This window comes from Dendropsophus ebraccatus, chromosome 11 (assembly GCF_027789765.1).
Source record: "Dendropsophus ebraccatus isolate aDenEbr1 chromosome 11, aDenEbr1.pat, whole genome shotgun sequence".
NCBI lineage: Eukaryota > Metazoa > Chordata > Amphibia > Anura > Hylidae > Dendropsophus > Dendropsophus ebraccatus.
In genome coordinates, this window is record NC_091464.1 from 50,184,978 (window position 1) to 50,203,169 (window position 18,192).

The 18,192-nt window shown below is 40.0% G+C and overlaps 1 protein-coding gene across 1 annotated transcript in view; it reads left to right on the forward strand.

The window, feature by feature from the left end:
- Positions 1 to 18,192, forward strand: part of SEZ6 (seizure related 6 homolog) — a 254,980-nt gene that overhangs the window by 34,032 nt on the left and 202,756 nt on the right. Inside the window, exons 2-3 of the mRNA XM_069944892.1 lie at positions 10,070 to 10,828; positions 12,416 to 12,549. Coding sequence (XP_069800993.1) covers positions 10,070 to 10,828; positions 12,416 to 12,549 — 893 coding nt within the window. The remainder of the gene's footprint in view (positions 1 to 10,069; positions 10,829 to 12,415; positions 12,550 to 18,192) is intronic.

Consider the following 18,192-nt stretch of genomic DNA (forward strand, 5'->3'; position numbering starts at 1 on the left):
GGCTATGTTCACACTACGTAAAACTACGGCCGTAGTTCTCGCCGCAGAACTACGGCCGTAGTTTTGAGGGGTGGAACATAGCCTTAATTTCAATGGGATCCCGGATGGAGCGTACACACATCGAGTGCGCTCCGTCCGGGATCCCATGCGGCGCCGGAAAAAAACTGACATGTCAGTTTTCTGCGGCCGGAATCAGTGAATTCCGGCCGCAGAAAGACCTGTCAGTTCACACAGTAAAGCAAGTGGCTCCAGCCGCTCGCTTCACTGTGCGCTATGGGAAGCTCTGATGTGGGTGTGCGCTGATACTTAAGTACCAGCCGGGATGATCCGGGCTGAGACTGGCCGTTCCGTGACCCGGCCAGGGTCATGGAACGGCCGGTTGTTCACGTTGTGTGAACATAGCCTAAAGGAGAATAGCTTTTTCTTCTTTACCTTTTCAGGCACATACAGTCTATCTGTTTTATTTTTTAGGCTGGGTTTACATATCGTATTGTCATTGATCAGATGATCATTGCAACATTTCATAATAAGAGCTATAAAATACAATATGCATGTACGTTCTATTCACATCTAAGCTTTAGCTTTTACTTGGTACAATATAAGGCTATGTTCACACAACTTAAGTATTAATCACGGCCGTTGTTGCCGATATGCAACACGGCCGTGATTAATACTTAACTTACATTGTGCTGCAGCTAGAGGGTATCCTGGCCGGGGTGTATACACATAGAATACACATAGATCCCGGACGGGATCGCTAGCAGCACTGCAAGAAACTGACATGTCAATTCATCAGAAATGCAGTACCAGCCAGAATGATCTTCTCTGACACCGGCCATTCTGTGACCAAGCCGGGTCACAGAACAGCCGAAGTCTTACGCCATGTGAACATGGCCTAAGGCTGGGTTCACACTGCGTTTTTGCAATCCATTTTTTTCATCTGTTTTTTGCAAAAAACGGATGAAAAAAACGGATGCATTTGTGTGCATCCGTTTTGATCCGTTTTTCCATTGACTTCCATTGTAAAAGAAAAACGGATCCGTTTTTTTTTTCGGACACAAAAACGTAGCTGACACTACTTTTGTGTCCGTTAGAAAAAACGGATCCGTTTTGATCCGTTTTTTTTTACAATGGAAGCACACAAATGCATCTAAATGCACACAAATGCATCCTTTTTTCATCCATTTTTTGCAAAAAAACAGATAAAAAAAACGGATTGCAAAAACGCAGTGTGAACCTAGCCTAAGGCTATGTTCACACTGCATATGTTTCCGGCCGTAGTGCGAACCGCGAATATACGCACGTAGTTTTGAGGTTGATTCATTCGCTTGAAAGTATACGATATACGCCCGTACAGTGCACACTACGTATGAGCTTACGGCCGGATCGTATGCGGCGCCGTGAAAAAATGAACAAGACCATTGTTTGAGGACGGAAATGTTGAAACTCACGGCCGTGGATTTCAATGCGGTCCCGTACGGAGTACTTATTTTAGCCAAACTGAACTTGATTTTTTGATCCAAAAGGTTCTGTGAGTTTTATTGGGCTGGGCAAAGATTTCCAAGTAAATGACCGGCCTCAGATCGCTTCGAAACAAGCTAGGGAAGCATAACTGTACTACGGGCGTATGTTCGTGGTTCCTATGCATCCGGCCACATGTCTATTTTTCCCACGTCCGTAGTTTCAGCAGCACATGTACGGCGGCGTACGAAATGAGGCCGGATTCATACGCAGTGTGAACATAGCCTAACACTGCATGCCATGAGATTTTCTTCAGTATAAACAAAAGTCATGACCCAATTGTCAACAAACGATGTGAAATGGTATTTAAATTATCACTGACCATCATTTTAAAGGGGACCTGCCATCATTTTCATGCTGCCTGTTCAAAACATCATCAGAGTACTCTTTGGTAGCTTCTGTCAGACTTACTGTCCTGTATTGATAGATCTCTCCCTACACCCAAACAAGAAGACATCTATGAATTGAGGCTAGTGGTCAGGGAGATGCTGCCAGGGACCACTCTAATGACTTGTGGTTTAGGCAGCATAAAAGTGATTTTTTTTTTTTTTTTTGCTATAACTTTAATAAATGGATGAAAAATGTAAGGCCCTGGTGCTGGATTGCATTTCTTTTAAAGGGATTGCAGAATAAAGCAAGGTTGATAACATCAGATTAGTGCTACATACAGTATATGTCTTTAGTAAAGTAACTTACGTCCCTGTACTGCTTTTCTCGACATGAATCTAATCACTTTTTGGTTGAACTGTAACCCTCATTCGACACATTTTCTCTCCTTGCTTTCAGTCATAGTGGAGACCAACTGCTAATGCTTTCTAGAGATTGCAGATAAACTGAGCATGCCTGACCACCATCGAGAGTCATAACCAAGGGCAGCAAGTTATCAAAACAATGCAGTCACATATCTCTAAAGCAGTCATATTTCTAAACAATACAGTTTTAAAAAAGCTTGTACATTTGAAATCGTTATAATTTCACATAAAGCACAGGTTTAGACCTAGTTTTAATGATACAATCGCTTTAGTTTCAAAACCTACATTTTAATTTGTAAGTGGATTTTATAATATTAGAAATACACTTCTTCATTATTTTCTCTAAACATTGTTAGGCCATGTTCACATGCTGTAAGAGATTGGCCGTTCCGTGACCCGGCGGTGCGGTCTCTGAAAAGATCATCCTGGCTGGTACTGCAGTACCGACCGGATGATCTTTTCGGCCGCAGTGTTCTGATGCGGGCGCATCCGTGCGCGCCCGCATAAGAACTCCCCACTGCACACTATAGAGCAAACGACCAGAGCCGCTCGCTCCACAGTGTGCACTGACAGGGTTTTCTGTGGCCGCTATTCAATGAATAGCAGCCGCAAAAAACTGACATATCAGTTGTTTGCGGAACTGCGAGAGATCCCAGCCGGAGCGTATACCATGTGTATATGCTCCAGCTGGGATTCCTAGACAGCTATACGTATATTTTCATATAAATCACGGGGTTGTACAACGCCCGTGGTTTTACGAAAATATACGGTGTGAACATAGCCTTACTGTGTACAGGCTGCATCTGGTATTGTATCACCATGATTCACTTGATTTGGGCCACGCCACAGTCAGTAAAAAAAAGTAGTATCTTTTATTCTATTTCTATACTTTTATAGTATAATGTAATATCACACTATCCCTCTAATATATGTGCAGCTGAAATTATTAGTCATCAAAGCCAAAACGCAATCTGTGCACTTACCAGGTGCCAGATGCCCCCATCACAAAGCTTCAGTGGGGTCTCATTTCAAAGCCAATCTCTACATCATCTCTAACATTTGCAGGAAAAGACATATCAGGAAAATCTAAAATGGAAGAATTCCTTTAAGACATGTTTTACCTTCAATGGACAGAACAAAAGGTAAAGCTGAGAGCTGGGAGAATATAACTAAAGATACCTTTACAGATCAAGTATTGGAAAAGCTTAGCTGAGAGAGGGAAAGCCCGGCCTGTGATTGGGATGAGAAATATCACAAGGCAAAGTGAGACTGACATTATAACAGAAGGAGCCTCATGGGAGGGAGAGGTGTGAAAAAAATACAGACAAAACGCATTAACCTGCGAAAAGAAGTCGATCAGACTTTTCTTCAAGGACTGATAATCAGGCTAATAGCCCGGGAAAAAAACACTCATGAAATAGCCAAATACAAAAATGCACGGAAAACAAACAGGATGTAAGCCGGAGAGCCGTGCTACAGGCAGGGGAGGAATCAGCCATGACCGGGAAACCTTATTGAGGATTATTATGCTGTGTCCAAGCATTAGTCTCCTTCCATGTGCTCACAGTGTAAATGTGTCACAGAGCTTGATTTAAGAGGGAACAGCTAAACAATACGGATTTCACACTAATCAACAATCTGACAGTAAGAAGAGAGGAAGCATAGAAGGCACAAAGCACATTTCCCCTTCCTAACTGTGAAAAATTAGGAGTCTACATCATTGTTGGGTATGGCAAACACATTATCTGGGGTTGCTCCAGCAAGTCCAAGCACTTACATAATAATGGGCATTTACAGTAATACTGTTCCAACCTCCTAACCCTTTAGTGACCAAGCCAATTTGGGCACAAAAGGGTACGCTCACCTAGAAGATTTATAGCATATCCATAGAATATGTGGTACTCGACAGAAGATGTACTAAGATGTTACTGGCCACTTCTGTGGTGGTTGGTCGGTTTTGTTATACAGCTCAGCCAGAGATGGTATAGTTATGGCGCCAGTGCTAGTCCAGCACACAGGTGGGATGTTGGTACCTGCTTTGTGTTGTAACTGGCTGTACTCCCCAGAAATGATCGGTGACCTCCCGGGTTGTGATGGGTCACTTGGGCTCTTGTCACGGTAGTCCTTGGTGGCAATTGACCCACCCAGACTAGTGGTATCGCCACCCACAAAAAAGGGAAAAATAACCCAAGGTGTGCGATTTGTGTGTATAGGTGCTGGGGCAGAGGAAAGGATGTCCTAGAGTCCTAGTGATATAAAAATATACCAGCTTTACTGTACAGTCTCTGGGAAGTACAAAACACTTTTGCAGCAATTAGATAAATCTTTACACAGACTGTTGTGTTTTAACTTGTCTGTGCTCAGGAGATGCATAAAGAAGTAGGGTAGAGTTGAGGTAGTTGTAGCGGTGTCGAAGATTTGGAAATAGAGTAGCGTAGTATAGAGGAGATAAGTTTGGCAATGGAGTCCCAACCCAATGTAGCAATGTACTCTGCCGGAACTTGAGAGAATACTTGAGAGTGAGAAGTTACTTGTACCCATGTATAGGCTATAGTCTGACCACCTCCTGCCCTACAGTGTCGAGTGACTCGTCCTCCTAGGGTGATACAAGCCCCAGTCTTGGTTACCTAAGTGAAGCTAAGTTCCCGGGGAGACTGCACTGCGAGGTAAGACACGTAGACCTTCTGGTAGCTTTGTCCTATCCAGGCTAGTACCTCTTTAGTATTAGGATACTGCCCTGCACTTTTCAGACTGGTTCACGGTGTGGGCTAGGATGTTCCCAGATTCTTCTCCGTTAGTAGTGTTTAGCACTGCATAGTAGATATAGTATAAGTATTAAAAGAACTGAGTGTCTCTAGTTGCATCTGGCCACACGGGTCTTAGACTAGACCAGACTGAACTGAACTGACTTGTCCCGGACAAGGGTCCTGGCAGAGCCAGGCTCGGCTTGACTACAGCAGGGATGTATGCTCTTTGTGTCCTTCGCCCACAAGAATCTGGGTCAGAACTGATGCTACACCTCCTCCCACAAAGTGACTACCTATAGGGGCTATGTAAGGTACCCTGTGAGTGGTGGAAAGGAATATGTGTAAAAGAAAGCAAAGAAGAGGTAGGTCAGAAGTAAAGAGCATCTCCTATAGGTCAGCAAAAACACATGGTACATACAAAATAGTAACCCATTCCTAACTTCAGTTGTGCAACACTGATATCTAGTGGTAAAACTTTAAAGTGCACTCCATCACCACTTAACCTGGAGTAAAAAAACTTTTGTGACAGGTGCACATGAGAAAAAACACCCATGGTGGGATGCCACTAATATCCCACAAGTATCCCCTGGATGCGGTTCCCATTTCTGGGAACTGCATCTATAAAGATCAGGGGCTCCCCAGGCCCTTCAGTCTGTTTGCAGTTGGAAAGCCACCAGAACGCCAAACACAGCAGAATCTAGCGAATTACACAATTTGTTTTTTACAAATTTTAGAGAGGTGGGACCCGCATCTTGGTAACACTTGTTCACATGTCCTATGGATATGCCATAAGGGTTCCAGATGGGTTCATCCCTTTAATGCCCAAACAGTTCTCTTCATTTTTTTCATCATAAAAAAAAATGTGTAATTTTTTTACATGTGTAATAGATTCTGTAAATAGGCGCTGATTTAGGAGACCAGCATTCGTTTACAGCATTCGTTGGGCCATCTAATGTGCTTTTTAGAGACAATAAAAGAGAGGAACAAAAGTGTATACACCAGAATATTGGTGCAGTTTAAGTAGCCACACCACCACCTATAGCGTTCTTAGACTCTAGAAGGACAAGAGTTCTTGACTTGAGAAATATCTACCAGGCAGAACAAGACATGTATCTTCTCACTATTTCCCATCAAGTGCATCTCCTCTGAAATGGCAGTGCTTTTAAATCAGCATCAGCACATTTGGCAAATAATACAATAGCACGGGCAACCACAGTATGTTCACAGAGTTCCTTAACAGGAGGCTGTGATTGTTTAGACTGACAGTGTTGAATTTTCTGAGAGAACCTCTATTATTGATATGGTTCTGAGCTGAGAAATGATAAGTGCAGGAAAGATCTTCAGGCTTTCTACCTTATTTCTTATTCTGTAAAAAACATGTAGTTTGAAATGAAAAGGATATATCAAATACAGAGGTAAATAAACACTAAACAATGAATGACTAGTAAAGGGTTTAAAGAGAACCTGCCCCATATATATAATAATATAATATTGGATTTGCATAGTTACAGGTTTTTAGACTTTTACATACTAATAGCAACATTGACTGGTGAAGTTTAGGGTTTTGTTTAAAAGGGGTTGTCTAGTTTAGAACACCAATTTCTTTATTATCTATTAGGAAGTATACGTAATAGAATGGATCTCCTGTTCATGATCCTTATCCATTAGATTAGTGGAGGTGCGCAAGCCCTCCCATAGAGATGCGGTCTGACACTGAAGCAGGCAGGATTTTATGGCAGAGAGTTCCGCTGCGGAATTTCACCCCATTTGCTCAGTGTGAACATACCCTTAAAGTGTATTCCCTAAGCTGCAATGCATTTTGTGCTGACTACACAGGGAAGTGGTGTCTAAGGGATCAAATGATTTCCACCCTTGACCACCACAAGGAGGTGTGGTGTTTGATGCAGGAATATTCCTAGGTTGCAGTCAGATTGATGATGTTAGCACCATTGTGGTTGAAGTCAACAGCTGGAGGGAAGGTGAGACTGTAGCATATTTACAAGCCTAGCCATGGGTCAGAGCCAGAAGCTGGAAAAACCATACCAGATAGACAATCCAAGTGGCAAGGCAAAAGCATAGTCTGGAAAAGGCTAGAGATCAGGGTCATAAACAAGTAGTAGTCAATAGCAATACACAGGAACAGGATAGCCAGTCTTGAGTATTCACTGCTTACCAGGTAAGATCAGTGAGGGACACAAAAAAATGGTGATGAGAAGTTTGTGATATGGACGGCAGCCTGAAATCTTCTGATACCCCAAAACTCTGTATCTTCCAAGTAAAAATATTCCCAAACATGTTTGGTGTGGAAATGCCGTGTGTGGCCTTGCAGGCAAGTGGACCCATGGCTACCTTAAAGTGAACGCTCTCTATTCAGGTGAATTGGTACATCTGAGGAGGGTAAGGCTAGCACTATGTTGCTATCAAATTAACAGATGGAAAATTACATATTATAGCTAGGGGGACATTCCTTTGGATTTTTATCAAATATGTATTTCACTTGATTTCACTATAGATTGAAATAGTAAGATGTGCAGGGGTCATAACATTATGGTTTCATGGAATATGACAGGCAGATGTAATAGAGGTAGTAATAACCATTAGCTCGTATGTGTTTTATGTTGCCATGGGGAGCCCGGTTGTGGTCCATCAGCAGCAGAAAGTCACAAGCGTTTCTTACCTTGAAGGCTTCCAGAGCAAACTACGGCTAGAAACACTCATACATTCCGGCTCATTTAGCAAGAACTTATTATGAGAGAAAATAATAACACGCTGGTCTTCTGACACTCCCTTGTAATGAAGCAGATGAGCAGATCTGCAGGAGGAAGGAATAATAAGGGAGAAATAGGATGAAATGTTGGTAAACACTGGAGAACAAGTGAGAATGATTAGGGAACATTCAGTGGATCTGGAAGTAAGGTCACGATGGATGATGAATACATTTATTAATTACTGCACCAGTACAAGAGAACAGTGCTGGAAAAGTGTGTTCATCACTAGAATGGGCTTCAGAATTTGCAGAGGTGAATCACTCATTACAGCAATGCTTGTAGAGCAGTCTCCTTATGTTCTGTACATCATCTGCTCAGCGCTGGAGAAGATTTCTTGGCACTGATGATCATTTTATAAGAGTCCTTTATATGGGCAGATAGGAGTAGTCTAAGTCTCTCTTCAGGCTGCAGTGTATATCGGAGATACATGTTGGGACATACCCTATAAGTATATCTCCAATATATGTCACTGTATAAGCAGATAGTGGCTAATATCACCCTCACTTTACCACATTGTGCACTTTTTGGAAGAAATCCTGTGTGTATATGAAAGGGAATTGGACTTTTTGGTTTCCTTTAGCTATATAGGGTGCTATTGAAATGTTCAGCTATGTGTTTCCAACATAGAGGAGCATAGTCATATAATGATATTCCAAGTCACATATTCCTCTAAATTATATTTTCTAACTCAAAATGTGTCCTAAATCGAAGTTGAGAATTTTCTCTCTGTTAAGGTGTTAGCTCAGCATGATATATAGAGCTATTGCTGTGTCACACATTATCATGTGCAATAGTTTATGGCAACTGGTTTTAACACTATTGCATCTAGATCCAATTTAATACTTGGCTTTAGGGTTTTTTATGGCATACTGTGTGTGCGTGTATGTATGTATAATATATCTATATATACACCCTACGACTGTTTTCAGAGCAGAGTGGTGGTCAGTAACCTAGACAATGACTTGTCAACAATGGGAGGTAAACAGCAGCAAATTAGGAGAAGGAGAAAAGTTTGCTTAATAAATGTATGTGCGCAAATATTTCATTTTTTGTGTCCTACAAGTATAACTATATTAGCTGTGATGGTGATATTGCTTTAAATGCCCTTTTCTGCAGTATAAATTTAAAGACGGGGGAGGATGTACACAGATCAGCATTTTACTCCACCTGTCTTTAGTAAAATCCCAGTGCGGTTGGATTCAGCAGATTCATTAAAAAAGATGCAGCTGCATGTAGAAATCTATGGTAGCTCCGAGTTAGTATAGACTTCCATTGTAGTTAATGGCAGTTGCTGGCATGCACTATGGAAAACCAGCCAGGTTGTGGAGGTCCCACCACATTTTATTCTAAGCCCTTTCCCTTTTTTATTTTAACATGGCAAGGATGGTGTTAACCTGTCAAAAAGGTACAATATTTCTGCCATGTAGATTCCTGCCATGATTTAGGCTTGTTTGCAGGCATAAACCATGATAAATCAGGTGCGGCAGGAGGCCATGCTTTTGCACATTTGCTTTTGCCTAAACTGTGTGGTTTCCGCAAAAATCTGCCTTTCCCATGGTGTACACCAGGGGCACAGATGATAAATGTCCCCTATGTGCTCCAAGTCAGAGAACTCTATCCACAACCTGCCTTATGTGTTATGTCCCTCGGATAGTACAATGAATATGGATGATGTAAAGTCATGGCAGTGTCCTATCTCTCCACTAAGCCATGTGTTGGTTTTATACATGGTCATTACATCTGAGGCCAATGTCAGATGGTTATTACGTGAGAGGTCTCATATAAACCTATAGATTGGGAGATGAGAGAAGCCTGATCCATTTTCTCCTGACATTTTCCCCACCAGTCACATTGATCCCTTCAGTTTTTGTCTAAGTTGCAGCCACTGGAAATAGATTTTTCTCTTTTGCCTTGATTGGGGTCAAGTCTAAATGAACTTTCTTTTCATCCTTCAGGCGCAGCAGGCGAAAGTAAAAGAATGCTCATTTTATTTTTAAGAAATCTTCCCTGGAACAAGTTGAAAATAGTTTTGCTGTTCAGTGTTGGATTCCATCTTGTGCCAAAGGTCACTGATTACAGCGGCTTATTTTAGGTCAAAGAAAGAAGTACAATAGCTTTAGTCTAAACTTGGAAAATTTCTTTCCATTCTGTTATGCCTCCATGTTATTGTATGGTGTTGCTTCTACAAGTGTGTTATATGTAGGCAATATATTTTTAGCTGTACATTGTGAACATAGATAGCTACCTCCATTACTGATTCTAGTTTCCTTCTTTTGTCTAGGTTCAGCTTCTGCAGTAACAAATGAAATCAGCAATAAACCAACTGGACGATGGAACCCAAAGCAAGAGGCGACAGCCACCACGCTCACGGAGGATCTAGAAGGAGAGGTGCCTTTTATCACAACAGCACCTACTATGACGTTGTTGAACCACCACCCACTTTTAGAGGGGATTCTTCATGAGAGTATCATGAAAAAAGACTTCCAGTATCCACCTTCTTACTTTACTAGAACCCAACAGGATGAGAGTGAATTGAAAGACCGATTGACTGCACTAAAAACAAGGGATAATCTGGCACATGTAGACCATTTACCAACATCTCGTGATTATTCTTTAACACCTACAATTCCCCTTAACCCATTTACTATGATAATGGACACCACTTCTGTTGTCACTGAAAATGGAAGAGAGGTACAGGAAACGGTATCATCAGCCCCAGTGCTGGATTCACTGCCAACTTTGAATTCTCAAGATGCTTTCCATACAGAGAAGGGTGACGTTTATCAAACATCTCAACAAGGCTTAAGACCTGTGAAACCTTTATCAATTGCTCATTCTGCATTTTATGCTACCACGCAAGAAAGTGTTAGCATATCAGGGGCAGCTGAAAGCTCCAATATATTTACAGCAGAGAAGAAGGATATAAAACATACAGTACCCAAAATATCTCCATCTCAATTAACACTGACTGAAGAAGAAGAGGAAACTACCACCAGCACCATTATTACTACAACTGTGACTATGACAATGCCTGTACCAGGTGATTATAGAAATATTTACCCAGTGTATTCTTTAACTTGTCTATAACATAGAATGTTTGCAAAGTGTATGGTAGGAAGCATTCCCAAAGGAGATAGGGTTCTACAATTTAGAGAACATTTTCAGCTCTTTTTTTTTTTATGAAAAAACACTTGCAAATTCAATTAGATAGAGGCAATTGTTCAATAATCTGCCACATCCTGTAATACAAAGAAGGTCCATGTAACCTTCAGCTTAGTCGCCCCCTCATTTGGTTGGTGAAATCATTGAAATGTAAACAGCTGTAGCACAAATAGGATAGAAACAATTGTGGCCCAAAGTACTGTAATTTCCCAATTGAAATGAACCAATCCATACCCCGTAATTGTAAAGAATAGAAACTGAAGGGGTTGTTTAGCCTTTATAAAGCAAATTTAAAGCATTACCGCATCACAGAGAGGGGGAGTTTCATCCTACTGGGGTGCTCGGTAGTAGACCAGTGCCCTGTGCGGGAACAGGGCCGCGGTTTAAAGAAAGGATCACGGCATCAACTTCCCTGCGCCGGCGCCATTCTATTCATGTGCATAACTTAAGCCCTTTAGCACTTTAACCCCTTCCCTCCTTCCCCCTTTTGCACTTTTGTTTTGTCCTCCTCGTGTTGAAAAAGTCCATAGCGCGTGCATTTTTTCACCTACAGGCCCACATTTTGTGACACAAATTGTTCTTTGCAATGACAGACTTACTCTGTCCATAAAATACACTGTAAAACCGGGGGGGGGGGGATTATTTGCACGGTAAAATAGAAAAAAAGAAGCTATTTTTTGCATTTTAGAGCGGGTGTTCATCTTTACAGACAAAGAAAAAAATGTATGTATTTAAAATTGCTAAATTACCATCCCTATAACGCTTTTATCCTTTGGTCTAAGGGGCTGTGTGAGGTGTCATTTTTTAAGTCATGATCTGTACTTTCTATTGATACCTTGATTGCATATATGCAACTTTTTAATCACTTTTTCTTACATTTTTTTCCGTATGTGATGTGACCAAAAACCAGCAATTTTACACTTTGGCATTTTTTTGCACTTACACCGTTTACCGTTTGAGATGAGGAATGCAATAATTTAATAGTTAGTTTATTAGTTTCTTACTAGTTTCCTGTCTTCATCCTCAGCACAGTTTCCGTGAAATCAGGAGTTTCAGCCGTAGGCTAATAAGTCATTTTGGTACACAAGGGGCAGGACTACTGCCCCAAGCGCACCGACTCGCCCTTGCTGGCCTGATCTGCTGATATTCATTGGATGGAACGGGCCAGCCAGGGGAGAATCAGTGCAGTTGAACCTCCAGTTCACCAAAATGAGCACAGAAATTCAACTTTTAATATCACAGAAACTGCACATAGAATGAAGGTAAAAAAGCTGCCTTCATGCTTAGTCACTTGTGCACTATAGGGACATATCAGCAAGTTAAGATACTTCTAACAAAAAACAAAGATATATATGACTATATTAGCTATGTAATTTAAAAAAACTACTAAGTAAAAAAAAAATATATATTTATATATGAATGAGCAGACACAAGATTGTATGTTAGTGTCTTTTTTTCCTTTCAGAACCCTGCAGTAAAAATTTTACTGCTTCAGAGGGCGTTCTCCTGTCTCCAGTGTATAGAAGCACTCCATATAATACTGGCCTTGACTGCAGCTATACTGTCTATGTGTATTCCGGCTATGGAGTTGAAATTAAGGTAAGTTAGTAATGGAAAATAATGACAGGGAGTGAAAACACTAACATGCAAACAAACTAACTGATGTCGACAACAGTACTGCTGTACATTATATTAACATTTCTCCAGATAACCCGAGTTGTGATCAAATGCCTGTGTGTGTTAAACTTTCTCCTAAAGGATAACATTTATAAAGGAGAATGTGGGCAAATTGCTGTAATTTCAGCTTTGTATAAAATGTTTGTTGGGAGTTGACCTTTAAAGTGTAGAATGGAGAAAAGTTTGTATTATATATACAAGAATAAATGTGTGCTTACACCTAACAAAACTGGAAAAGCTTGTGGTTGTGAGTTGGTAAAAACTGTACCTCCTGTACAGCTATGTTCCCAGTGGGAAATTTAAAATAAAAAAATGAGGCTAAAAGTCAGGCAACAAAAAAATGTACATCCTTTTTTGTATTCAGCCCAATTTTAAAGGTTATGTTGGGGGTTTTTTTAGACAATTTTTCAGTTATTTGGTAAAACAGCAAACACTCCAAAGTTTCAAAAAAAATGTATCTTTGCAATTAACACATTTGGGGGGACATTTAGATTCCAAAATTTGTGTAGAAATACATCCTAAAAAAAGTCTCTTGTACTTGCATTCATAAAAATAATCTATTTTTTGAAATTTAAAATAGCAACTTCTTTGTCTCCAAGTAAAGTCCACCAACACTTAAAGACCATCTGTGAAACTATTTATTATATTGTTCCATTGATTGTATAAAAAAAAGCAACTTTGCAAATATTCTTGCATTAGACTATGTTCACACAACTTTTTTCCCACTCCGTTTTAAAATGAAGTCCATCATTTTGAGTTACAAGTGATATCCGTCATTTCGCTGTTTGGACGCCTGTCAGTGCAGTGACGGCTGTTGGTACATTATTCTAGTTTGAGTGGATTAACTGGCCTTTGGCTGTTTCTTTAATTGAGAAGTCCATTGAATTCAATAGTAACAATGGTGAAAGCTCGGTGAAAAAAGAAAAAAGTCTGCTGTTTGCAAAAGAGGTTCAAAAATAATTGTCATGATCATTATTTTGTTATCAACGCAGACAACGTCCATCTTTTTATACACTGTGTGCATTGAACGTCCGTCATTCCATTGACTTCAATGCATTGCATTGAACTTAATTAAATTGTGGCAATAACGGATGTCTTTTTAAATAGAAAAAACGTCTGTCTTTTCTCTTTTTTTGACGTTGTGTCAACATAGTCTTAAAATGTAGAAGTCCTATGTATATAGGTATAAATATTTATAAAGTTGCCATATTTTCATAATTTATTGTGACATGTTTTAAAAAAAAATATGTAAGATATGTTAACTGCTTAGTCTTGTGTATATATTGAATTAGCTGTTCCTTCTACTAGAGATGGCGCTACAAGTGTCAAACAATGCTTCTGTGCATATCATTCCTCTCTACAACCCCATATTATAGTCATTTACTTCCAGAGGTAATGCAAAGCGGGAAAATGACTTTTTTGTGTATGTTGCAAAAAAAAACAAAAAAAACTCAAGGCTTCAATTGTGACAATATTACGTGCCCAAGTACTGAGTACTGAGAAAATCCCCAACCCCTGCTTCCAGTGGTGAGTGACAGCTCTAGTGACCAATCAGGGCAATGCTGATCATAGCTGAGGGCAAGGGGGAGCTTGGGCACCTATGAAGAAGATCCCACCTCCAGGGCACTTACCAAAGCTGCAACCAAGACATCAATGTTTCTCCTGGTCATGCAAGTTGCTTGACCTCTTTATAGCACTGTCAGCAGCTCAAAACTGCTAGCAGTTCCCTTTTAAGAGCATCTTGTTATGATTTTAAATCTTTATTTTTAAACAATATAATTTCCAGTGCAAAGAGTCAAGCAATGGTTCTATAAACTTGACAAAAAAATGAAGTCAAAGTCTATTTTCAATGGGAAGTCTATAATTAAGGGCTTATGTTCGCATGTCGACATTCTGTCACTTCAATAATAAAAACGCATGCTGGATCGCAATGGGAGAGAATTTGGTATTGGTATCATTCACGCACCATCCCACCTCCATACAACTGGTGTTCATAGCCTGCCGATTAATTAGAGCTTGGCACTTGCGAAACAGACAGCCAGGCAGTGTGTGCACAGATTTGCACACATTGTATTATAGCAATTAGAGGTCGGTTACCTCAAGGTCGAAATTACCCTACATGCTATTAACGTCATTAAAATCTCCATAGCATTTGGAAAGTTAGGGATGTATTCATGATATATGAACATGAATTTTATAATAATATGAGAATAATGTATGCAATGATTTAACAAGCATCAACCATATATTGAATATTGTAGGTTCTTATTATTATCAGTATCCATTTTGGAAGCTGATGTTATTTCCATGTTTGTATGTAAAATACAAAGCAATATAGTCAGAAAAACATAAAACTGGTACTTCAGCAACATATGTTACCTCTGTAGTCTCCTAGTGGTAATGCAGTGATCTGTGTAGCCAAGTTTGAAATGAACTGCATATGCACTAAAAACAAAGTTCTGTGGAAACCTACATAGAAGATTGTATTCGGGATATAGGAAAGGTGAAGGACAACCAGTCACTTAGAAAATAAGGTCCAATATATAAGGAGTTGGGTTTGGAGCAGGGCAAGCTGAGTAGATTGATATAAAGAATATGTGGAAAAGGAATGAGTAGCTTCTAGCTTATTTATTGAATTTCCTGCATATAGTAGGCTTAGGCCTGCCATAGACTGTAAACAGCTGATGGATTATTTTTATTTATTTATTTATTTACTTTCAATAAACAGCTATCTCTCCTGATCACTTTGTGTGGGGAGAAGGTAATCTCCCATGAAAATATAAAGATAAGGTAGATTGAAATCCATCTGCCCATCCTTCTTTCAACAATTATATCTGTCTAGAAAGATAAAATAGGCCGCCATACATTTTTTTTTAATGGAAGAGCAGACATGTATATGAAAGGTGTCGAAAGTTTGGAACATGAATTCCAGTGGACAGATTTACTGTAAATGTTACCTTCTACTCAAAATCAACATAATGCTTATGTATACAATAAGTCCCCGATTTAACTGGTCTTTCCTGGTCTTTAAAGGAGAAGTCAGTCGGATTATAAAATCCAGTAGCTGGCAGGGCGGAAATTGATTGCAAGCACTAGCTTATCTCTCCCCATACCCGCGGTAAGCAGCGGGACGGGCTGCAGGACCCCCACCAGGCTCCTGGATTAGGGAGGGACGCCACTTTAGTCACTCACTGATTGGCTAAGTGGTCAGTCCATCAGCCGGGACAAGCCTTTTCCGCTCACCACAGGCACGGGGAGAGGTAACTTAGTACTTGTAATCAATTTCTTCCCTACCGGCTGCTGGATTTTACAGTCCGCTGGACTTCTCCTTTAATTTCTGCCACATATTCTTAGGATAAGCTACCAGTATTAGATTGATGAAGTGGATGAGGTGGATGGTACTCATGGTACCCTCAGTTGATGGACTGAACCCCTGACATGGTACCCTCAGTTGATGGGTTGAACCCCTGACATGATACCCTTAGTTGGTGGGTTGAACCCCTGAAATGATACCCTCAGTTGATGGGTTGAACCCCTGGCATGGTACCCTTAGTTGATGGGGTAAACCCCTGACATAGTACCCTCAGTTGATGGGATGAACCCCTGACATGGTACCCTCAGTTGATGGGTTGAACCCCTGACATGATACCCTCAGTTGATGGGTTGAACCCCTGAAATGATACCCTCAGTTGATGGGTTGAGCCCCTGACATGATATCCTCAGTTGATGGGGTGAACCCGTGGTATACCGAGTTGATGGAGTTGAACCCCTAACAATCCAATATTGATGGCCATCAATATTTAACTCCCATTAAAATCTTTAATATTACCAATATAAAGACAATTAACTTAAAAATTCTCCTAAAGTTTGAGGTGCACTTTACATGGCTGCCAAATGGAACTATGTGCATTGTATTTTGTGTAAATATTCTCCTCAAAATTCAGAATTATATTTATGTATTTGCTTTATTTCTGCTTCTGTGTGTCCCTGAGCTTGTAGTTAACCACAGCAGATGTTATTATTTTTGCTCAGTTTCTATAAAGAAGGACTGTCGGGTATATTGCAGACTACTGTACCTCTCTGTTCTCCGTCTAGCTCGTAGGTATGGGAAATGATGATATTTAAGAGAACACCTTCCCTGCTCTTTCTGCATATTGCTGTATTTAAAATGCTGCTATGGAGACCACTCATCCTTCTTAGCAGAAAGGATAAAAATTGCCAGAGACGTGAGAAGGGTTTTGAGAAGCCGGCAGTGTTCTTTTGCATTGTCCTATTACAGATTATGGCAGAGGGCAAAATGTACTTTCTGAGTAAATGTTATTTTATCAGACTGAACTTTTATGCACAATAGAGGGGAAAAAAACGATTGTAACTTTCTGCATTTTTGTCCGTAAAAATCAAAATTATACCAGTGATTTGCAAGATAAACATACATTTCCATAATAGGTTGAGCTCTTTTTTTGCCATTCCTGCTGAACTTTGAGCTAGAAGAATTTAGATCCAGTGACTGTTCATTATATTGGGAGACATGGACATTATTCATGGGATGGTCAAGGAATAAATTACCTTGGCTGACCCAACATCACTCCTGACTAATGAAATTCAGTGCTGTCTACACTTTACATCCACAAAATACAAGGTCTTCAACACATTTCAAGAATTCTGAAGAAGAAGGATGGGATGTGAAATAAATGTTGAACCTATATAGTAAACAGTATCTGGTGGGCCCACTGAGTTCTAGGACAAAGTCCAAGTATTATATATTTCCAGACATTTCCAGTCCATTGAATAAAATGTAATAGTAAAAACAGTGAAAGGATGGTGAAAAAAGCAAAAAAGTGTGTGAACAACTAAAACAAAGGTCAGCTGTTTGCAATAGATGCCCCAAAATAATTGTCTTGATCATTATTTTGACGTTCACGCTTACAAAGTTTGTTATTTAATACTTTATGTACATTGGACGGCCGTCATTCCATTAAGGTCAACTAAAAATGGACGTAATTTTAAAAACCTTATATCTTTTTTTTCTTTACTTAGTATCAACATAGCATATGGTTTGAGCCTTAACCCAGGTATTTACTTTGTTACAGAGCACTATACAGAGGTAAACAATTCATATGGTTAAATCCTTTACAAATTACATGAAAATAAATGATAGAATTGGTATAAAGGGAGAGAGGACCCTGACAGAAGGGCACATGCTGCTGCTGCTGCTATTTCTTGTAGTATGTGACCAAAATTACTTTTCAATCATTTTTTTAGGTTCAAAAATTTCTGAAAAATACTGTGTGCAAACCTAGCCTGATTATATCCTACAAAGTGTCTCCTCTTGTACTACTGATTTATGGAACATTGTTTATCATTGTATTTACACTTTAAGGCCAGGTTCAGACTATGTAACTGTGCGGCTGTATTTGCGGCTGTAATTGTGCGGCGGTATTTTTGGTGGTTCATGCGTACGCTGGAAAGTATAGGATATACGGCTGCACAGTGCACACTATGTATGAATCTACGGCCCGATCGTAAACGGACCCGTAAAAAATGAACAAGACCATTGTTTGCGGC